The sequence below is a fragment of the Barbus barbus genome (assembly GCF_936440315.1).
Source record: "Barbus barbus genome assembly, chromosome: 28".
Taxonomy (NCBI): domain Eukaryota; kingdom Metazoa; phylum Chordata; class Actinopteri; order Cypriniformes; family Cyprinidae; genus Barbus; species Barbus barbus.
Genome location: NC_136756.1, coordinates 20,805,689 through 20,830,234, shown reverse-complemented (window position 1 = coordinate 20,830,234; position 24,546 = coordinate 20,805,689). Strand labels below are relative to the sequence as shown.

Sequence of the window (24,546 nt, the reverse complement as noted above, 5' to 3'; positions counted from 1 at the left end):
TGTCTTAAGTGGCCATTACTGTCATGCACAAAGATGACATTGTTTTCACTTGTGAATTATGAAATAGTGATAACACACACACACACACACACATAAAGTATTTCCTTCATACTACTCATATTAAAAACATTTGTCTCAGAGACTTAAGCCGCTGGGTGTATGTTGGAAAATTGTTTGTGAATGTGTGCTGGGTACTGTATGTATGAGTTATGTTGGAAACACATAACCTAAACCTGATAGCACACGTACATCTCCGAGACGTCTATTTGATATCTGCATTTACATCTGCAAGATGTATTATTTAGGGTGTTTGCTCATCTGCAATACATCTATAGGACGTTTCCTTTTAGATGTCAAATAGATGTCTTTAAGATGTTTATGATTTAGAATGTATGTAAAACTGACATCTGAAAGACGTCTGCCAGACGTTTGTAGACAGCAGATGCTTTCCAGATCAAGAGATCTTTAACAGACATCTTGCAGACATACGTGTGCTATAAGGTATAACACCTAAATAAATATTTTTTTCAGGACATTATTTATACATATTAAACAGCCATTTCCATAAAGTTAGAACAATAAAGAGAGACAAACTATCCCGTATACATAAGTATTTGACAGGACAAGAGAGCATGAACGAGCATGTTTGGATTGTGTATGTGTAAGAAGTTGAAGAAGAAGTTGTCATGCCACCTGAATGATGATTTAAATGTAAGGGTAATGTTTTGGGGCTTCATTACCCATCATACCTTTGAACTTTATCTCACAGACGAAATGCAACACCACCATACTTCAGCAGATGGCAGTGTATCCCAATATTACAGCACGGATGAACAATTGCATTTTTACCTCTTAGGAAACAGACTGCGACGAACAGTTACATTTGAATTTCCACCATAATGTGCATCACCGAAATAATATGGTAATACATCTACATATTTGTATCATGGTATGACTGAAAGTAGGTGACATGTCTCATATGAACTTAAGAATTACGCTATATAGTCAATCTCTCCAACTCTTGCTAGTAAAATTAATAAAACATTTACCAATAAGTTTAAGGGAAACCATTACTTATTGGAGGAAATGCTGCTCTTTTTGTTCTGCCACAACAATGTCACTAAATTCCTCAGAAAATTAAACTAATGGTTTAATCTACCAGCACTAACATGGCAAAGACCCAAGACATTTTAGCACAGGCCACTCTGTGTAAACATCTCTTGTTTACTAGCTGGTCATAAACATTAAATTGGCAGCACATTCTGAAACAGCAAGCTTATTTATGGTCGGTGTTTTAGATTGTTTGGTGTGCCGTGTTTTTGGTTGCCAAATGCAGTATCTTACCATTTTAGCCATAACCCAACACATACACATCTCCTCTGCACTGAATGGAGTTTTCAAACACATCTAGTGAGAATTTAGCACAGAAGCTGTTGGTAGTACTTAACTGCCTAAGCATACAAAGGTTGTCAATGTACCAAAATGAATCTGAAGCTATGAATTTTGTTAGCTTGCAAAGACATCATAAGACACATTATATTATTGATCAGTCAGTTTTATTGAATCAGTCCACCACCAGCACCATGTCTTCAGATATCAAAGAAGGTAATGAAATCAACAGTCAGTGAACAGGAGCCAGCCTGCTGAGTGGAAAAATACGAGTGTGTTTGGAAAAATGAGAATGCCCACTAATGCCCAGTAGAATCATACACTTTTTAAGACACATGAGCCTCCTGGAATATTCTGGAAGGAATTAGTGACGGTATGATGTTCACAATAACACAAAAACAACTTTTATCTCACACACACTTTGAACTAGACTGAGTACAGCTGCTCTTATTCATTAAAAAAATTCACATAATGACCAGTGAATGATGTGTGGCAAAAGTCACATGTTCTCCTTTTAAGAAAATTTAACGCATTTTAGATAGAGTTTTTAGAGTTTTAAATCCAATACAACTGAATTATGTGAAAACAGGACAGATTTGAACAACCTCCCCACAAAATGATGTAACCACTGCTCTTAATTTATGCCTCTAATATATATTTGACACATGAATAACATTTAAAAGTGATTTTGTGATGCAATATAAATATATCAACTTAAAATATAATTTCCTTCCTGACAATATACAGTAGAAATGTAGACAAGCTGTAGGACTCTTTTATTCAGTACTCTGTGCATAAACTGTATCTGTTTTTATATTACAAATGGGGGGGAAAAAATGAAAGAAAACATTAAAATAAAGATTCGTCTGTCTTGTTCATCCACTAGCAAACCCAAATCTAACTCCCATATGTCTATGTTCCTCTGTCCGGTCCTTCCACAGTGTAGTCATCCTTCAAACACTTTGAAGTGTCCACAGAGGACAGTTTGGTCCCTGCAAGGCATGATGAAATAAATAAGTGAAAATAAAAGGAGCTTGTGTGCCTTAGTGCAAAATCAACCAGCAAGCCAATGGTGTTCGAGCATCCCAGCCAGCTGTCATGCTATTGGCCAAAGTGTCGCCAAAGAGGAGGGAACTGGTGGACATTGAGAAGTGAGTTGTCTATGAGTCAGTGTGTTTTGTCATTCAGTTGTGTAGTTTGAGAACACGTCGAGGACTCAGAGTTCGTCTCGCGAGGCTCGGGACGCAGGCGGTGGTGTGTCCCCGATGACGCTGTTCTGAGCAACAGAACGAATTTGTTCCTGCTGAGCAGTTTTTTTAGCATACTGTCTGTCCCAGTCTGTGCTGATGGCCTCGTCATCCCAAATAGTGGAAGTCTCTGTGTCGCTGAAGTAACCCGGCTCACCCGTATAGTGTGTTGGGTACAACAACAGCGGCTCAACAGAGAAAGCATGCAGATCTCTGGGATCAAAGTGAGACATGTATGCCACACTGAGAGAGAGACATGAGGGGAGGGGAGAAGAAAAGCAAGGGCATGAGAAAAATTACACAATGATGTAAATTGAATTTTTCATATAATTTATTACTGTGAAGGCAAAGCTAATTTTCAACAGCCATTACTTTAATAAATTGTTGCAGAATAAAAGTAATAAATTCTTTACAAAAAATCTTACTGAATCTAAACGTACTTCATCTAAATATCGGCATACTAATATTTTACATTAATGTATATTTAGTACAATTAAATTATTCTACAATGGGTAAAGCTATCTAAATGACATGAAAACTGGATTATTTTCTACACTTTACAAATAATAAAACACTAAATTCACACGCTTGTGTTACACAATGACTCTTTCTCTCCCTCTCTCTCTCTCTCGCTCTCTCTCTCTCACACACACACACACACACACACCACAAACACAAAGAAAGTGGAGTATATTTATACAGGAATCCATCTTTCTTATACCAATGGCCCTTCCCCCAAAACTCAGAGGACCATCAATGGGAATTTTGTCCCTTGAATGCCGAGAACAGGAAGAACTGGCCCTTCCCAAAATTCATCAAAGTAGGGAGAGAGACCCAGAGAATGCAAGACAACAGAGGAGAAGGACCGCAGGGTACTGAGGGTGTTAGTCGAGAAAGAGAGAAGGGCCAGTAAAGGCGACACATGCTGGGGGCACAGCTAGTGCTGAGCAGGCCTCCCAATAGAGGAAACAGGATAGAAAGGCAGTCATTGTGTGACCCAGTAGGGACACCATACTTTCTCCCCCCACTCTGAACAATCTAGCACTGTGTCTGTTCTACTCAGTAGTACAGCCTCAGTGTGCACCTGTGTGTAAAAGCTTCTGAAAGATATCTATCTATCCATTAATCTATCTATCGATTGATCCATCTACCCATCTATCTATATATCCATCAATCTATCCATGCATCCATCCATTTATCTATCTGTCCATTGATCCATCCATCCATCGGTCTATCTGTGCATCCATCCATTCATTCATATATCTATACATCCATCCATCCATTGATCTATCTATCCATCCATCCATGTATCTAACCATGCATCCATCCATCCATCCATCTATACATCAATCAATCTATCTATCTATCTATTGAACTATCTGTGTATACATCCATCGATCTATCCATAAATCTATCCATGCATCCATCCATCTATATGTACATCCATCCATTGATCTATCTATCCATCAAACTATGGATGCATTCAGCCATCGACCTATCCATCAATCTATCCTTGCATCCATCCATTGATTTATCTGTCCATCAATCTATCTATCCACACACCCATCCATGCATCACACTTACTTTGGGTGTTTGTTGAACATGACTGGCAGGAACTCATCCACAGGGAGCATCTTGCCGAATGGCTGAGCAGCGAGGAGTTTTTTGGCCCCCTGCTGTGAAAGGGCATAACCTAGAGTCCAATATGAGTAATCAGCCTCCACCAGATTATTAACACCCTCTACGGACACCTCTGGCTGAGCTACTTGCATCCGCTTACGGCCCACATATCTATGGAGAGCGAAGAAGAAAGAGAGAGATGTAGAAAGAGAAAGATCAATATAATTTTTTGAACGATGAAAATGTCTCATCATGTGTTTGTTTTCAGCTGTTGTTGTTCTTACATGAGATCCCAGTTTAGCTGAGCATTTTCAACATCCTCCATGATGGTCTGTAACCTCCTTTTAAATCGAGGCTCAAACCTCACGTCATCCTCCAACACCAGCACATGCTGCAGACCCCTCTCCACCACCTTTCACACATACAAACACACACACACACACACACACACAGTAAATGGAAAATGATTTGTCTGTTGAAAAATCTTGTTTCAGAAAATGGAAAAATTTACTTGAGTGTTGCTCATCTGATTAACTGGGCAATTATACTATGTTTGGCTTATATAAAACATTAATTAACAGTGAAAATCTTAACAGAGGCCAAAAATAAAGACACAGGGAGTCCAGCATGTCCCCTGTGTTTGTGTACATATATACAGAACTTTTTGCTAATATGTTCCACTTACTTTGTTTTAAATCATTAGAGGCACAAATTCCAAGATTGTGTTCTGATAATTATTAGATGTGTTAAAGAAATATAATTCTATAAAAAAAAATTATGTTTATCTAACATCAAATAAACCAAAAAAATCTAAAAGTTTTAAGACAAATATTAGTATCGACAGCATTTGACAATCTTAATCATTCAACTCTTACACAAGATTCTATTAGAAGATTCTAATTTTCTATTAGAAGAAAAAATTTTCTTTAATTTATGGGAAGTATAAGTTTCCAATTGAATGTTTTATTCATCACATTTACTTATAAATAGGAGAGTTTTAAATTGTATTAAGCATGTAACAAATTTTTGCAAAAACTGAAAACTTCATACAAAATGAATGCAAAATAAAGTAATTCATATAATATTTAACTCTGACCTCTTTCATTAATTATATATTGAAAAAGGAAAATCCATAGGCCCTATTCCAAATTCTATTTACAGGAAGTGTCACATGTTTGTTTATATGCGAGTGTGTCTGTACCTGCTTCCAGGTGAAGTGGTGGCTGAGGAAACAGCCAATCTCTCCGCGCGTCAGCACCCTACCAGAGTATGGATCTTTATATCCCGGCATCATTTCTATACCTAGAGCTTGAAGGTGAGATGTATTCAGTGCCCTGACAGGGAATAAAAAAGGTCAAATCAACAGTAACCCAAACATCCAAACCCCAAACATCACAAATATGATTCCACAGAATGTCCCCTTGATGACCTACTTGCCATCTACAGCATCAACCAGCGTGGCCTCAAGTCCCAGCACCGCCATTGTGTTCAACATCCGTTCCCGCCGGTCCAACCTCCGCTTCAGGTTAATCAGAAAGATCTGAACAGAAAAGAGAATGAGAGAGTCTGAGGAATGAAGCAGGGCAAAATAAGCAAATGTCGCTTCAAAGAAGCTTAAATCAGCTGAGGTTTCTCTGCAGAATATCTATCATGAGTGTCCAGTCAAGCAAGACATTCCAGAGATTCTGCTCTCTCACCTCGTCAAAGCCCATCTTGTCCTGGGATTTGGGTGGAGTGAAGAGAAACTCAGAGGGTTTTATGTTATGATCAACTGCAAGAAAAGGCATTTTAGTTGCATAAAACGGACATCTGACAATTACACACTGGAACCTAACAAAATGTAAATAAAACCTGTAATTAATAAGGGTTGAAAATATAAAGTGTAAAGATTTAAAATGCTGGTAAAAGGGTGGTTTATTAGGGGCAGTGGCCATGGGTGTGCTTCTTATGGGTGTGTGTGTTTGTCTACATTGTGGGGACCAAGCAACGGTGCCCAAAAACAAAATGGCTTGATAAACATATTCTACTGTTCCAAAGTTTGGGGTCAGTAAGATTTTATTTTATTTTTTAAAGAAATCAAGACTTTTATTCAGCAGATGCATTAAACTTATCAAAAGTGACAGTAAAGACATTTCATAATGTTAAAAAAGATTTCTATTTCAAATAAAGGTGGTTCTTTTGAACGCTCTATTCAAAGAATCCTGAAAAAACATGGTTTCCACAAAAAAAAAAAAAAATTACATTTTAAAATATATAAAAATAGAAATGTTATTTTAAGTTGTAATAATATTTCACATTATTACTGTTTTTACTGTATTTCTGATCAAATAAATGGCGTTTTGCAGAGCATAAAAGCCCATTTTCAAAAGCATTTAAAAATGGAATTAGCCCCAAACTTTTGAACTGTAGTGAATGCATGAACATCTATGCTTTAATGTGTATATAATGTGTTTGTGAGTGATAATACTCACTCATGGCCTCAGTGATGGTGTGTGTGAAACTCTCCTCCTCATCTTCTACACTCTGCTGGGCCTTCAGAGGTACAGGCAGAAAACCGTAATGTTCTCTGTTACATACATACATCTGTACACCTACAGAAAAAACAACAGCATAATACATCATGAATATCTTACATAACTCTATGTACCCTATGTAGTCAGCCCACCCTACACAACGAGAAATATGAGTGTTACATCATTAATGTGTTTGTGTGGTTTGGTGTTGTCATGGCTTTATTCATGGGTGTGTTTGGAGTCGTGGTTTGACGGCTTTGTGTTAGCTGTGTGTGTATGTGATTTACTGTAAATCCACTGCACGCTCTCTCTCTCTCACACATTATTTCCTTAATGGAAGATCCACAAACACCCTAAGAGGCCATAAAACTGCCCAGCTGGAGCCGGTTATATTAGCCACAAGATTATCCGACATTAAAGCTGTTATATTAACACAAACCCTCCTCAGCAACATATACTGGAGCTGGAAAGTTGGCGGTGCAGCGATTTATGTGTTAGTTTCTGATCCGTGTCTGTTCTGGGTCCCAAAAACAGAAGAACGGTACTCTTAACTGCCTTCATCTGTTTGCTCTGAAAACATTCCATGCTTAAAAGCACTCATTTCCAAAACAACTCATGCACTTAAATAATAAAATGGCAACACTTACAATATGTTCAATGGTTTAACATTAGTTAATGCGTATCATAACCTAACAAAAAAAAAAAAATACTATAATGCCAGCATTTATTAATCTAGCCTAATGTTAATTTCTATATATACAACCCATTCACGTTAATATTATAACATTTGATTTTATTATTTGATATTTAAATTAAATATATATAATTTAACCTAATTACCTAATTTAATAAATGCTAAAAATGCCCAATGCATTGCTTAACTTGAATTATACGGAATTAAACCTTACTTTAAACTGTTATTTATAAAACATAATAGTCTACAAAAACATATAATCAGACAAATACACATCTTTTTTTTAAGATTTGTTTATGGTCTTTTTATGCCTTTAATTGGACAGGACAGTGTAGAGTAGACAGGAAAGCTTTGGGTGAAGAGAGAGGGGAGCGGGATCGGCAAAAGACCTCAAGCCGAGATTCGAACTCTGGTCTCCGTGAGCGCAGTTGCGCTGTATGTCGGCGCACTAATCGCAAGGCACCAAAATACACATAATTTTAATGCACCATTGTTGAAGCAATCCAATGGAGATCTCTCACCAGCTTGTCGCGCAGAGAATGCAAAAACCATGATGTCATCAAACACCCAGCTGTAGTCAGGGTGAGGTGGGTAGAAAGCCATGTCGAGTGTGGCGCTACGTCTCAGATCCAACAGGAAGGTGGAGTGCACCATGGGAACTGAGAAACAGCCCAAACGCTTCCACTCACGGATAGGCTGGTAGTCTGGGGTGCGCTTGTAATAACCCTAGAAAATGGCATAAATAGATATCAGGCTATTGAAGCATTGTCCATAATTACGATTGTAGCGTCTGCGTAAACTCATTGATGGTTAATTACACTTGGTTTTAAGAGACCCTTTTAGCCTTTTGACATTTGCATATAAATTACTGACCTGGCCTACTGACCTATAAAATATATATATATATATATTTTTTATTTTTTTTCTCTAATCCCTTATATTCACAATTGATTGTCTCTGTGCTCTGCTCACGATTCGAAGTCACTGAATGCTGCTCCTTGCTACATGCTAAACTACTGCTATACAGTACAAGTAGGAAGGCTATTGTTCCTTGGCCAGGAAAATAATCTTTCCTAGAATTGCTAAATAATTATAGTGCCTGCTCGGTGGATGGACAGATCAAATAATTGTAATATCGATTCTACTACAGTTAATTCTAAGATCTAATTTAAATATTTATTATTAATTATAACCAGATATAATTAATGATAAATATTGCCATTTTAAGCTAATTTGCTACATATTTTAACTGTGAACGCTGAATGTACAGTTTCGTTTGAATGCATTTTGAACAAAAGCAATAAATCTTACCTTAAAGGGTTAGTTCACCAAACAATTAAAATTCGGTCATTAATTACTCACCCTCATTTTGTTCCAAAGCCATAAGACCTTTGTTCATCTTCGGAACACAAATTAAGATATTTTTGCTAAAATCCGAGAGCTTTTTGATCTTCCATAGACAGCGATGTAAATGAAATATTCCCAGGCCCAGAAACATAGTGAGGACATCGGTAAAATAGTTGATGTAACATTTGTGGTTCAACTGTAATTTTATGAAGCAATGAGAAAAAAAATTGTGTGCAAAAAAAACAAAAATAACTTTATTGAAAAATTCTTCTTCCCCAAGTAACTGTCTACCGCCATTATGGAAAGTACCATGACGCATGCGCGTGCATTCTTCTGATCGTAAACAAGACGCAATACATTCGTGTTCTGCGTCAGCAGCAAAATGTGCATCCGTCATGGTACTGTTGAATAAAGTCGTTATTTTTGTGTTCTTTGTGCACAAAAAAAAAAATTCTCGTAGCTTTGCAAAATTACGGTTGAACCACTGATGTCACGGACTGCTTTATCGATTTCCTTACTGCGTTTCTGGGCCTGGGAACATTTTAGTTACATTGTTGTCTATGCAGGGTCAGAAAGCTCTCAGATTTCATTAAGAATATCTTAATTTGATCCAATCCTGTAAAACTTACAGGATTGGAAAATCATAAGGGTGAGTAAATGACGACATAATTTGTATTTGTGAGTGAACTATCTCTTTAATATATTACTCTTTGAGCCTGAGGTGAACAAGGTTTACCTGAGGCGTGATGCCACACCAGAAGTTTGAGTAGAGAGATCGGGAATCCAACATGGGTGCCACCAGAGTGAAATTCTCTGCCATCATTAGATCCAGCACCCGTGGGTTAGTCAGGAGGTTATCACTGTCGACAAACTGAGAGAAAAAGAGAGAGATGTAGTTGCAGTTTTACATAAAAATACCAATTTAGCATCAACGCAAATGTGTCATATCATGAAAATAGTTGGAGTAATAGTACCTGCGGTTTTTATTTAACATGAGTGTAACAGATGCAACATAAGTCAAATATGACAAGAAAAGCAGCAAGACCTCACCAGTATATAATCAGCCCAGCGCTCTCGTGCAACCTTCAGTGCCGCCTGTCTGAGCTTCATTACATGATTGAAACGAGATGGAGCCCAGTGTTTCGGCCCCCACTCGTCTGTGTATGACCTTATATAGACAAAAAGATGCATAGGATTGGAACAGGATGGTGACGAAATAATGACAGAATTGACATGATTTTTTTAAATCCCTGTTCTGGAAATCATTAGATTTAGATGGGAAAGACATTAGCAGATTGCAAATGTCTGTTGCAAATTCCTGACATAAACAGCCATTAGTGCTAATTGACTTTGAAACCTCCTGTTCTCGAACAAGATGTTTTCAACCAACCGTGGCTCCTCCATGGGCCTCCACTCCACATAATGGTATCTGCTCTGTCTGTTCTTCAGCCATTCTCTCAGCATGGATGTGGTGTTGTCCACATTATGGTCCGTTGCAGCCCTTCAAGAAACGATAAAGGAGAATTTGCATCATTTTGACAATAAACAAGACAATCTCCAAAAACAGCTGCTCATCAGGAGCAGTGAAAGAGCGATGCGTCCCTCAGGCAAGGAATAGTCAACAATGTGTTTTAAGTTAATATTTTCTTTTCCTAGACTTGTGACAAAGCTCGATAAGATTATTAAAATTCATGTGAAGATGTCAAAAGTGCTATTTGATGACGCACGCAAGCTAGCGCTGTATTTCCAGGACTGATAAATTCCTCAGGCGCATTTATGGGCTTGCAAGGAAGTGAGGCACTTAACAACAGCTTGCCAATAGCAGCTTGTGAGAGGAAAAAGACGTATTGTCTAAGTTTCATATTAGCATTTCAGGGGCCTAGCTTAGCATAGTTAAACATGTTACTAGCAAGTGAAAATTCTGAAACTTCTGACTTCATAAAACAGTATACCGTGACTTGCAACAACATTTATGCAAAACAGCAACTAATTTACATATACGGTGTGACATAACAGTGAGTTTTCCCAGCATTACTACTCTGTGGCTTGTGGAGATCACATGTAAACACTGAGACAAGCACACAAACACACTCAGTGTCCTTAGTGTAGTCAGGGCCGTTTGGCTGTGCCAGTGGAAACCTCCACTGCACAGGGACTCTGTGGGGAAAAAAACCAACAAATATTGACATCACCTCAGTCGTCACATTCACACACACATTCACATTTTCTCACCCCACCTTTACCAGAAATACAATTCAACTGGTGTGTCTAGCCATATTAATAGAGCACTGCGGGATGTTCTGCAGCAGCACTGGGATGAAACTTGAGGCAATGGAGAAAATGAAACTGGATTCATTTCACCAAATGTGTAGACAAGTGCAAAAACAGTTAAATGAGTCATAATAATAATAATAAATTACAAAAAGCCTATTCATAACCAGCCTTTTTTTTTCTTATTTTCAAGTACTAATTATCCATCCTTTAAGCAATACAGGCCTAAATTTAGCTAAGAAAATAAATTACATTATTTGCTTGTTTTAAAGCATAAACTTTACTAATTTTACTGAGGTTTATGCTTTAAAACAAGACAAAACATGAGTCTGGTTACAATATATTCTCTGGGATAAAGTCTCTTTTGTGCCATTTTACTGTACTTCATGTAACCTGACAGTCATTTAAGAATGCTTAGATATTTTTAGCAAGAAAAAAATATTATATTTTTATATATTTCTCATTTATTTATTTAAAGCATTAACGTTACTAAATTTACTGAGATTTATGCATAAAACAAGACAAAACATGAATCTATTTGTGAGTCTATTTGTGTTATACTTCTCATGTAAAATTATGTCAATGTAAAAAAAATTATATCTGTTTTTTTGGTTTGTTTATTTATTTTCAGGGATTTAATTTTTTTTATTTTGAGGGATACATCCATCCTGTTCCCACTGCCGCCTTCTAAATCTACGGCTATGTCTGTCTTGAACATCTGCAGTGAATAATACTAGTGTAAACCCACCAATACACATATAACTCCCACAAACAAACATTGTCAGACAACAGATAACAGTGTATGCACTATGCAGTGTGTGCATCTACAGTAAGTAAACTCATATTATTATACACTCTTCGTCTTTAAATAACAAGCGATAGACCAGTTATTTGACACCACGACTGCTATTTTGTCACTCACACAAACAACATATTCCAACAAAGAGTGCCGAAAATAGAGGCCAAGGTGATGTATGTGTGTTTTAAGTATGCTTTATGGGTGTCCAAGATTTTATCAAGCTTGATAAGCAGTCTGGTTTTTTATCACTGGTTCGAAAAACACCTGACACACAGGTAATGACAGGTAATTCACTGTCAAAAAGATCACTGCTTTCACACACACCACTTTTCTGAGGACTTCAGCTAATGCAAGTGTGCCACAGTTGCTTTATAGGAAAACAGGCCTTCAAGCTGAAATAATTTTTCCAGAACATCTGTGAAAAATCCATTAAGATCAGAATGAACAATGAAGAAGAAAAGCAAAAGAGCGCATGCATATGCATTACATATTATTATACATTGTGTTAGGTTTTTCTTTGCATGCAATTCTCATACTTATGTTCAGTACTCTGTTCATTCTAGTTCTGCATTTATATGAATTAAATAAACATGTTGTGATTCTGTCACACTACTGCAGCCGATATAAACATCTGGAATATACAGACATGCTACATCTCTTTAAATGACTCTCTAATGGTACATGATTGCACATGTGTTCTTCTCCAACCCTCCTGGGGAGAGACCCACACAATGAATTTTGGGCTATACGGCTCCATGACAAAGAAAACTGCACATATACACATAGTGAAGTGTGCAAGTATCCCTGGTGAGAATTAACATTTATGATTTGATTTATGAATATTTATGATTTATGCTACATTACTATATGCTTACATTATGTCTGACTGTAAATGGGGAAATCTCACGAAGAACATGTCTGGCTCATATTTCTCCTAAAATTAAAAGAAAAATAGAAATGTATTGTTATATATATATATATATATTTGACAATTGCGCTTAAAATAATTTGTAATTATGATTCTCATTACTTTTTATTAATAGTAATGAATATTAATTGTTTAAATTAATGTTTAAATGATTGATTTTATTAAAATTGCTAAAATAAATACTACAATAATTTATAAATCCCTTACAATTTAAATAATATATAAAATAAACTCATAAAAATAATCTCAATAATAATACAAATGAATAGTTTTGAAAAATACATAAATATTCTTTTTATATTGTATTTTTTCTTTAATAATAATAATAATAATAATAAAATACCTCGGCATGCTTTTTGATTCTCCCAAATATAAGCAAATGTGTGCTGATGTGAATGTATTTCTGCCTGTATGAAGTCTTTGAGGCTGTGTCTCAGCTCTGGCCGCAGGGGGCAACACTCATATTCATGACCGGACAAGTAAACAGCCAGAGGAATTCGAACCTGCCAGCATATGAATGACTCAAACTTCTGGTTTTTGAAGGTTCAGTCAGTCATATATCCGGAGAGACACATTCTCCTCACCTTTCACTCTCACCTCTCGAACCCTAACAAATTTCCACACCCGAGAGCAAAAACACACTGCTGACACTGACCACGTTACATACACTTTCTGAACAAGGTCTATATTCTACAATATTATTTAGACACTTCTCCAAATCTGTATATCGATTTATGTTCATTTTTAATGTTTGGGAAATAAACCCACAGTCCAAGCTGCAATTAGGCAAGGCAAGGCAAAAGACCAAAAGTTATTTCACTTGCAATATTCTCTAAGTGGACCTCATGATAAAGGTGATTAAAAGTGTTAGGGATGTGTGTGTGTGTCATGGCAGAACATTTAGTTTTGTATGTGTGGGCTCCTGCTGTGCTTGGAGGAAGCAGGACTTTGCTTATAAAAACGCGATTTTCTTTCACCGCCTGTTTGAAGTTTATTGTAAGTCTCCAGCTCATTATCTGACTGCCTGGGGCTCACTCTCTGTTTTTGTCTCTCTGTTTCTCATCCATATGTCCTTACTGACAGCATCTGGAGACCACATGCTACTCACGCACATAAATCACGCACATCTTATACTTTCTCCACCTGCACAGTACAGCCATCAGAGATAAAGAGGACTATCCCCTAATAAAAGAAGCAATCATGTTTGAGTAAAAACACAGAGAATACATTAAATAACCCTGAATTAGATAAACCACTAAAAAAGATATTAATAAAGTCTTCTACTGTTCAAAGCTGCTCTGATAACGCCGAAACAAACTTCCTTCTAGGCTGATTACCCATTTCAACTATAACAATGGATCTGTTGTATTAAGATGAGCATGTGTGTTCATAATGACAGAGAACAGTCTTTCATAACTACAAACTACACCCTCATAACATAAATTTGAAAACAGAAGAATGACATGATAATGAGAACTTTATGCCTGGTTTCTTGGTATCACCTTAATAAGTGTTTATGATATTTCATGGATTTGCAGCAAACTGATGCTTTTTTTACATGCCCGCATTGACGAACAACTTTTGCAATGGAGAGCGTTTTGAAACTAAAACACATTTTCAAATATATCTGGACTAATGTGGAGAGTAGATGCTCTAATGACTTGTAACATTAATGCAACACACCATACACAGATATACTCGTAATTTAAAGGGATTGTTCATTGCAAAGATGAAAATTATGTCATGATTTACTCCCCTTCATGTCATTCCAAACATCTATGAATTTCTTCAGAACACATAAAAAGATATTTTCAAAATGTTTCAACTGTTTATGTCTGTACAATAAATGTAAATGGGGTCCATATCAACACTGGGCCATTAACCTTCATTGTATAGATAAAAAAATTACTTTTGATCTTTTTTGTGTCCAAAGGATTTAAAAAAACTGCAGTTTTGGAACAATATAAAGGTTAATAAATGATGACAGAATTCTCATATTAGGTGAACTATCCCTATTAGAACACAAAATAAATTGACAAAGTAAACTTTTGCATACATTTAGCCAAAATAGTTCTGCTTTGTAACATTATTTATTGAGAAAACATAAAAAAATTGAATGGAATTAAAACAAAAGTTTCTAAATATTAATGAAAATGTCCATTAGTTCAAACATAACCAGTTACAGATGTGTGTGTATGTGTTTGTGTGTGCACGCGTTTTTGTGACAAATGAGGACATACATTTGTATAATGACACAGGTATGACATAGGTATAAAAAGGTGAAGGTGACTTTTCAGGACATTGCCCCATGTCCCCACTTTTCAAAATGCTTATAAATCATACAGAGTGAGTTTTTTGGGGGGAAATAGAAATGCAGTCTCCTGCTAAGTAGGGCAATAGCACATACAGTTTGTACAGTATAAAAACCATTACGCCTATGGGATGTCCCCACTTTTCACAAAAACAAACACGTGTGTGTGTGTGTGTGTGTGTGTGTGTGTGTGTGTGTGTTTGCTTGCTTTGCAGTGGCTCTGCTCCCATGCATGGGCTGACGTGGCTGCCTGGCTCTTGTAGATTGAGGAGGGGGTAAAGGGGCTCGTGAAACCCTTGCTGTACTCCAATTCCTCCAGCCACCCTCTGTCAACACAGCTCTGCCATGTCACACACAAACACATCTAGAGTGTGATGCTAGTTCATCACATCTGTAAAAATACAAATGCTCTTCTCAAGAGCGCATATAGGATCATAGACTAGTCGGTCTGGAAAGCAGGAGAGATTCCCACAGTCTCACCTGACACAGTGACAGAGTTTATCAAACATTCACATGAAATCAGAGACTCTGACGTTCATCTTCCTTGAGAATATAAACACATCTGTGAAACACTGTGAAAAGGTATGTGATATGTGATTATGCACAGAACAAGAGCAGACAAATAGACAGTGAAAAAATGAGAAAGGGGTGTGAGAGAAAAAGATTGAAACAGGGAGAGGTAGACAGATAGATTGATTGCTTACACTGCTGACAATGTTAGTCATCCCAGTGGTTTACCAGAAGGATGAAACCAGCAGAGAGCAATAAAACTGCATTTCCCCTCCAACGACATAAACCTCTGTCACCTCAAAATACCTCACTATATGTCCCTGCAAATCTGCTTGCTTTACGCATGCCTATCTTTTGTCAAGTGTGCCCCAAAAATGTCTATATAATACCTGGAGAAAGTTATGCAATAGCAAATATTTCATTAGCAGCTGCATTGGACCTCAGAACATTTTGAGCCAATCAACAGAACCATAAAATGTCATGTGACTAAACACTCCAAAACTGCAAACAAGTGTCGCAATGAAAATGCTACAATATCCACTATACAACCATGTCATTTTTACATAATAGTATTGTGCAGACTATTTGGTCACCTGCCCTGACCCAAAACACTACACACCAATAAACTACTATTCCAGCTCGACATTAGACACCCATGACTAAAGTCTGCAATCGTCCTGCCGTCTGGACTTTTGAACACTATTGTTCCTCTACACTTGAACCCCTGCGGGGTTGAGGTCTTTTGGGTTCAGTTGGGTTCCAACTGTTGTTGGAAAGAGCTGAAACTGGTTCTGGACATGTTGAAAAGAACAATAGTGAAGGAGAACCGAAGAAATGCCCAAGTTAGGCTATAGACCCCATCAAACACTCCGCCAGGGTTTTATTAATAGCAAAACTCATGCAAATCTAATAAAAACACAAACACACTTAAAAAGCTGTAATGAGATCCACATAATCATTTACAGATCTGTCCTTCAGATCAATACCCAGCATATCTCTATTGTTTTCCCAAGCCCTTTGTTATAGCTATTCAGCATGCTTTGTTTATTTAACTTGCCAAAATGCCCAGAATTCCTCAACAACAGCATCATAACTCCTGAAACGAACACCTGAGTCTGAAGGAAAACTGCTCGCATGGTTGTCAAGAAAATCACATCATACCAATAAGGCTAGTAAACAGACACAAAAGAGCAGTCGGCTCTTATAAACGAGTCTGTGTTCAGTAATTTTGACTAGCTTGATCAGTCATTTCTAACTTATGTCAAAAGCATGTTGGCACCATTAGCTTGAACACCGTTTTGCTAATTACAGGACTGTGCCTTTAGGGAACATAACGCTGAATTCACACTCTTCCTTCTTTATTACTTAAGACTGTCTGAGCTATTAATCAAGACACTGTCAGAGGAGATCATCCTCTCTGTCTCTCTTGCTATTGCTAACAATTATCTTCAGCGTTATAGTAGCTTAGCTCCTGCTGAAGTCAATCACAGAAACTCTAAATGTAATCAAAGTTCCTTTAAGGTTGTGATGAAATGGGAGTAGCAACAGATTTTTTTCTTTTTTTTATTGTGATATACATTTGAGTGAAGCAGATTAACAAAAAAACACTTGGTTTTCTCCATCAGTTGCTGACTGGATGGAAGCAGATCTGAATGCGATCGTGAATTTTAATTTCATGTCGACCATCTTGCCTACCTTTTTAAGTACAGTAGGCCTAGTTACCTTCAAGTACAGCTATTATTTACCTGAATAAAAAAAAAATCTCCAAAAATGTTAGTCAGGATTACAGTAATAAATGTATCAAAAATGTTGCTTATTCTGTTCCAGTTATGCTATTTACAGTATTTTTCAGGCTAGTAACACAATATCCAGTGTAAACAACTCTTCCACCTCATACAGACTTTGATCCAATCTGAGATACTTATACCTAACAAATAAGAGAAGACAAAGTTGGACAGAGGTGTCATTGTGGTTGACCAGTGCACGTAGTCAATAGGGATGGAATGTGGATTGTTAGGCCACTCGTGGTGCCCCTGCCCTGTGTAATTTTCAACAGTTCCCCTCCCCTGCCCTTTCCTCTCACTCCATCCTTTCTTCCCCCTAATTCCCCACATTCTTTCGCAAAGCAGTGAGACTTTCAGCCTGTCATTTGACTGCTCCGTTTGTTCAGTAAACTCCTGTAGGTCTTCATAATTGTGCACATACACATACAAATGCCCACAGGCAGCTAAAATTGGCATGAAATAAAAATTCACCTTATCTATTTTATAAATGGATTTTATCAATCTTATTGGAAACAATTTATCCATGCATGTTTTTTTTTTTTTTTTTTTTTTTTTCATTGTTGCTGACTTGTAATGTTTCATCAAAATGTCATAACCATACCTTCCGGTGAAAATGACAGACCTCTCTCTGGTGACTTATGCGCCTGAAAGTTTGCGTTCATCTGCATCCACTTTTAATGGCAAAGCATCTCAAAATCTAATCAACAAGAGTTGGAGAGAACACTCGAACGTACATCACAATAATGAAAAAAGACATGCTGCTACTTCAGTGCAACTTTAAATTCAAAGTAGTAGAGATTGGCTATATGAAAACAGCAAGTTAGTCTGTGTTAGTAGAGTTTTATTTTTGCAAATGACATGCAAAAGGATTCAAAATGAATTTCACTTCATAAGTGTCACTTCTCTAGTTAAAACCTGTCAGAAGAAATAAATGTAAAAAGTGTTAAAACATAAGGCATAACAGTGGAGTGTATTGTTTTCCAATCAAAGCAGCTCCGATCAGACTGTAGAGCAACATAGAGAAGAAAGGGAGATGAAATTAAAGTTGTGTGTGCCTCCATCCGACTGATTTGGAAAGAAATGTAACATAAATCACTTGTTTACCCTTGGGAAAGCTGAAGGGAAGTGAGAATAGTTCACAGATCATTCATGCTCATCATCTGTGGTATATGAACATGAGCATGAAGGAGACAAAGATATTAATTTTGGTCTCCTCTTTCCCCTCTCTTGTATTTATTGACAAGAAGGGGGCGGGGATATCCGAATCATTCATGTTACTATACAAGTTATTCTTACACACAAGTGTATGCGTTTCACCAGCAAAATTTCAGTAACAAAAAACATTTACAAGTTAGAGCAAATAAATACAGGCATATCCTCACGAGTCGAGCTCGCTTGAGAAAGTCACCGTACGCAACTCATTTGATTTTTATGTCTCGGACAGCACAGAACATAGGTATTGCAATTATCTATTACTTTTATCTAATGTGTTATTACACATATTGCAAGTAGCCCATGTCACCGTTAAGACGGATGGTAGGGGCGGCTGCGCGAGACGAACGTTAACTGATTGCCACTCGAAAATTTTGCTGACAGAAATTCTCCTAAAACTCTAATTATAAAGAGAACCGACAGGACATGTTGCTTAGCCAGCAAAAGCCTTTCATCTTCATTTAACATGTAATTAAATCCGTGCACACGCGTGGACAGAGTGCAGTAAAACTGCTTTAACAGGTCTGCTGCACGCAGACAGCGGCGTCTCTGTTCTTCTATCTGCCAGAAGGTTTTCATTAACCAAACCTTACCTGCGCGCACTCCACAATAACTCCACTATGTACCAGACCTTCTCAGTTTTCAACCAACACACTTGCTGCAAAGCAAACCATACCTCTACAGTCGTACTCCATAAAAGTCCAATTTGGAGAGTCTCACCATATCGCAATCCGGTCCTTGGGGTAGTCCAGGCGGTCGATGCAGCCCAGGTAGTACGGCAGGCTGTGCGCCGAGTTCCGAGCCAGAATCGCGATCATGACCTTGGGCTTGAGCAGGGAGGATTCAGGCACGGGATTCAGCTTCTGCACATGAGCCACAAGCTCCCCTCGGCAGTTTTGCGCCATCAGAGCACAAATCACAGCCATCGTCACGAATCGCTCAGCCGGCATCTCTGCCTGATGGACACTGCTGTCACAACCTGAGCGGGTGTGTGAGTGAATGAGAGGCTAAGACAGCGAGGGTGTGTAAGGAGGGGTAGAGAGAGGTGGAGAGGTTACCTCTTGACGAAAGTGGGTTGCCTTCTCCAGATTTTCACACCCTTCACCAGATCACTGAGGCACTGAAGGGTGAGATCTCTCAAATGCGCAAAGAACTGTTGAAAAACTGCTCAGTGATATCTCAACATGTTAGCTTTATTATTAGAATATATTTCATAAGAATGTAAACAAACTATCATGCAGATGCAGATGGCTATGTAGCTATTTAAATATCGTAGCCTGCTTACCGTAAAAGTCCCCCGAAGCAGCCTTTAAGTTGGGTATGCAGATAGGCTAATGTATGCAAATATCATATGCAAAAATAACTAAAAATGATTGCGCAGATCATTTACTAACTAAACATGTAATGGCGAAATAATATCTAAGAGTTTATTTCTTATTTTGACTTTTGAAATAGCTATTGTTGTCCAGAGCTCTTTATTCCCTTTCGTTTATTCCCTCCATTCTGTCCACATTTGCTCATTTACTTGATCCATCGGGTGCTTGATCTCATTCCATTCGCGTCTCTTGTATCCCATGATTCCCACACTTCTGAGAGTTCAGTCATGACATGATCCAGTTCACTACAGCTGACACCTGCTGCTCTTTCAAACAGCTTTCACATTTTTTCTGACATTTTGGTGGCTTAATACCAGTAAGTTGTATTGTATACAATAACTGTAGTAAATATGGCACATGAGCGAAATGAGATTACAGTGATGCATATTCTTAGACGTAGTTGATTTCGTTTTTAACTGAAACTGCTCCCGAAGGGACTATTTTTCTCGAGGGACATTTGACTTGCATTTATTTGCGCTGTTTAAAACTACATTTGATCTAATGGCGACCCCTAGTGTTTAAAATTGGAAGCGAGGAACAAAGTGCCTAAAGTAATGGTCTTGTTTAAATGTTAAATTAAAATGTTAAGGATTTAAATTAAATGTTAAGGATTATTATTATTATTATTATTATTATTTTAATAATCTTGTAATGTCAGATACCATTCAGCTGATTCTGTAGGTTTAGCCTGCTGGAATTCGTTTACTTTGCTGAATCCAGTTTAAGATGGTATCTGGATTTTTTTTTAGCATATACCAGCTGGACATACCAGGCAGCTCTCTGTCTTCCAACAGCGTTCAGCAGCAGTTAGGATAACACTTCACTACATCTCTGTGCACTTTACAGTACACAAAAAAAAAAAAGAAGTAGGCTATATTAGACAGATGTATATTAGACAGAGAACACACCTTTAAAACTGCAGGATCTCCATAAAAACCATATTTGACATTAGGCAGATATGAATGTATGTTTTCATCATTGGGCTGACAGAAAAACTCTCTGAGGACAGCCAAAGCAGAAGTATGGCTAAGTTACTCTGGCTGGTGCAAACCTGGTTTCCGTCTGCTATGTCTGACTATGTCTATGTCTGGTACAAATTCTCACATCAAATGAGTTATTTTGACAGTTTCTTCAATATTTTACTCAACCTTGTTGAGGATCAGGCCACTCGTGTCAAGTCCCAAAAGAAATGCATACACCAGAGTGGCCTTATGTTACTTCAGAATGCAAGGAAGGTTGTGCTTGTTGTCTGTGGGCAAAGGTGGCAGCTTTTAGTAAAGCGAATGAAAGCAAGTTTTTAAAGAGGCTTAAAGATATTCTGGTAGGAATGTTTTTAATAAGACGAGTGAATGGCAGAGAGCTTATAATTAGAGAACAGTAATGGGTTACATTTATAAAGGGTTTCTACAGCTGAAAGCAGTGTCAGGCATGTAGGAAGTGTTTAATGGTGGGAAAGAGAGGGATGGGAAGAGAAAAGTTAGAGATATACATGCAGAATGAGGGAAGTGAAAAGAGGGAAAAAAGTAAGGAGGGCAAGAGAGGCCTGCTGGATTGAGTTAGATGTAATTGCTGTGAGCTCATGTTGGCAATGTAGAGTGACAACCAAGCCAGAGCTCTCATAGGGCTGAACTCAACTCTTTCGCTCTCATACCAGATCTTTCTTTCCTCCACCTCTCCTACACACACACCAGATGGAGATCAGTCACACATTCACGCTCACACGCATTAAACCTACCTAAATCATCCCATTTTCATCATTTAGATCCACTTCAAACACACTAACCATCATGAAGCCCGTTCTGCTCTGTTCCCTCCACTGCTGTCCTCTAGAGAGCATAACAACCACTAGAACTAGATTAGCCTGGTAAAACTCACTCAATTGTGTATCACACCAGAACACCACGTGAGAGAGAAGAACACAGCCAAATGTCCAGAACACGTTGTTCTCTAATGAGGCAGCATTCACATGAGAAGGGATTTATTGGGTTTTACCTCACAGTGGAAAGAACAAGAAGTCAAAGTCTTTGCGTGTATTCTTGCCCATAATTTTTTCCGCTTTACAGAGCTGTATGAAAAAGCAAATGAAGTCTTTACCCTATAGATAAAATAGCCACAGGTTATGCATGTGTAATATGTGATAATAAAAATATTGATGGACAGTTTACATGAGATTTACTCGTCGGTAAATAAGGGCAATCTTTATTTTGTCTTTTAAATGTTATTACATAATTGTGCAAATTGTATCTTTGAAATATGCTTTTTATTTCATATAGTTGATATTTTTAGTTTAATTTTATGTAAATTGTTCTTATAATGAACTGTGATGTATCATTAAAATGATCAGTTTGGATAGAATACATATACAGTTGAAGACAAAATTATTAGCCCCTTATAAAATATTTAGTTATTTTTTAAATAATTCCCAAGTGCTGTTTAACAGAGAGAAGATTTTTTTCAACACAACATTTATAAACATAAGTTTATTGAGCTTGGAATGTTTGCAATACAAATAGAAACAAAATTATAACCAATAATAAAAAAAAGCCTACAGGCCAAAATTATTAGCCCTATGATGTTAATAGTCAATGGTGAATCCCTTTTGCTTGATAACAGCCTTTAGTCATTATTGTAGTTCTCAGCAAGTTTCAGGCATGTCTCAGGAGTCGCAGCCCATTCCTCCTTAGCAAATCTCTCAAGCTCCTCCAGATTTGTTGGTCTCCTGGCATGGACTCTGGTCTTCAGTGTGGTCCCACAGATTCAAAACTTCTCAGTCTTCCGTTTTCATGATTCCTTTGACCCTGTTGAGATTCCCACTTCCGAAAGCACTGAAACATCCCCACAGCATTATACTCCCACCTCCGTGTTTCACTCTGGAGATGGTGTTCTTTGGATTGAGCAACTGTCCCTTCTTACTCCAAGGCAACATATCTGTGGCAAAAGCTCTACTTTTGTTTCATCTAACCAAAGGACATGTTTCCCGGTATGTATAATTTTTCTCCAGGTTGTCCTTCAAACTTCAGTCTAGCTTGGAGATGTCTCTTGTTCAGAAGAGGGGTTTTTCTTGGTCGGCAATCTCACAGTCCGTTCCTGTCTGGGCCTCTAGTGTCCGTCTTCATTGAGACATCAGTCCCGGACTTGGCTAAATCATTCACAAGTGTCTTAGCAGTTGTTCTTGGGTCTTTAGAAACCTCACACAATAGTTCTCTTTACAAAGTTTTGAAATCTTTCACTTCCTGCCACTGTTCTTCAGTGTGTATGGTCTCTTCAAACTTCTTGATAATACATCTCACGACAGTTCTGGACACTTGAAAACGCTTTGATAAACGTGCAAATGCTTCTCCTTTATGAGCATTACCAATTCTTTTTCTCAAGTCTAAACTATTTTTTTTTGTCTTTGCCATGAAGACAGTACATATTATTTGACTAGTCGTTTTGAAAGATACTAATACTCAGCTTACAGTATAATTTAAAGGTTTAGAGGATTAATTAGGTTAATAAGACATGTTAGGTTAGTTAGGCAAGTCATTGAACAACAGTGGTTTGTTCTGTAGCCAATCAAACAAATCTTTTCTTAAGAGGGCTAATAATATTGGCCATAGCAATTTTTTTTTTTAATAATTATTTTATTCCAGGAAAATTGAAATAATAAAATATAATAAGAAATACGGTGTTAAAATTCCCTTGCTCTGTTAAACATCACTTGGGAAATATCTGAAACATAACTTAAATTTCATAGGGGGGCTAATAATTTTGTCTTCAACTGTATATAAACAGCTGTTTTCAACATTGATAAGAAATGTTTCTCGAACACCAAAAAAAAGCTTATAAACAAATAAGCACCAACTGATTTCTAAAGGATCATGTGACACTGAAGACTGGAGTAATGGCTGATAACAATTCAGCTTTGCCCTCACAGAAATAAATTACATTTAAAAACATTAAAACAGACAAATATTTAGAATATTGCTGTTTTTGATTAAATAAAAGCAGCCTTGGTGAGCATAGGAGACTTATTTCAAAAACACAATATAAAAATCTTGTTGACCCCTAACTTTATAATATGCTATATAAATATATAATACACAAAATACATAACATTACATATTAACTATGTTTACATATACATGAATATAAACCTTAAACATTGATTATTGACTGCTTCACAAAATCCTTTTTTTTTAAACCTCAATCTCTTTAGGATTCTTAAAAATATTGCTAATCATAAGTCCATCAGGAAGTAAATAAAATAGTTTTAGAGCTACAGGAGTTGATTAATTTGACCTCTTAACTATAATGTATTGTTTGTGACACTTTCTGCATGTCCATGTTTTCAGTTGTGCTGCACAAGAGATTTTAGCATTAATTAACACAGACTCAACAAGCATCAAGTAAACTAAAGCTGGGGAAGGAGCATATTAGAGTTTAACCACTGGAAAGTAATGTGTCAGGATATCCTAAATAGCCTGAAATATCCACTGGTGCAAAATCAAGTCAAATGAAAGGTGAGATGCAAAGGACTGAAAAGCTTAAATAGTGAACAGTCAT

At 37.2% G+C, this 24,546-nt stretch overlaps 1 protein-coding gene across 1 annotated transcript; it reads right to left on the bottom strand.

The window, feature by feature from the left end:
• Window positions 1-1,544: 1,544 nt before the first annotated feature.
• Window positions 1,545-19,754, bottom strand: LOC306847825 (procollagen galactosyltransferase 2-like). Its single transcript, XM_079382007.1, has 12 exons — window positions 19,346-19,754; window positions 10,201-10,311; window positions 9,861-9,978; window positions 9,547-9,681; window positions 7,985-8,189; window positions 6,728-6,847; window positions 5,954-6,027; window positions 5,690-5,796; window positions 5,458-5,590; window positions 4,541-4,668; window positions 4,221-4,427; window positions 1,545-2,879 (listed from the first exon to the last, which is right to left on the bottom strand). The coding sequence occupies exons 1-12, from the start codon at window positions 19,573-19,575 to the stop codon at window positions 2,606-2,608; spliced, it is 1,842 nt and encodes a 613-aa protein (XP_079238133.1). The 5' UTR covers window positions 19,576-19,754; the 3' UTR covers window positions 1,545-2,605.
• Window positions 19,755-24,546: the final 4,792 nt, after the last annotated feature.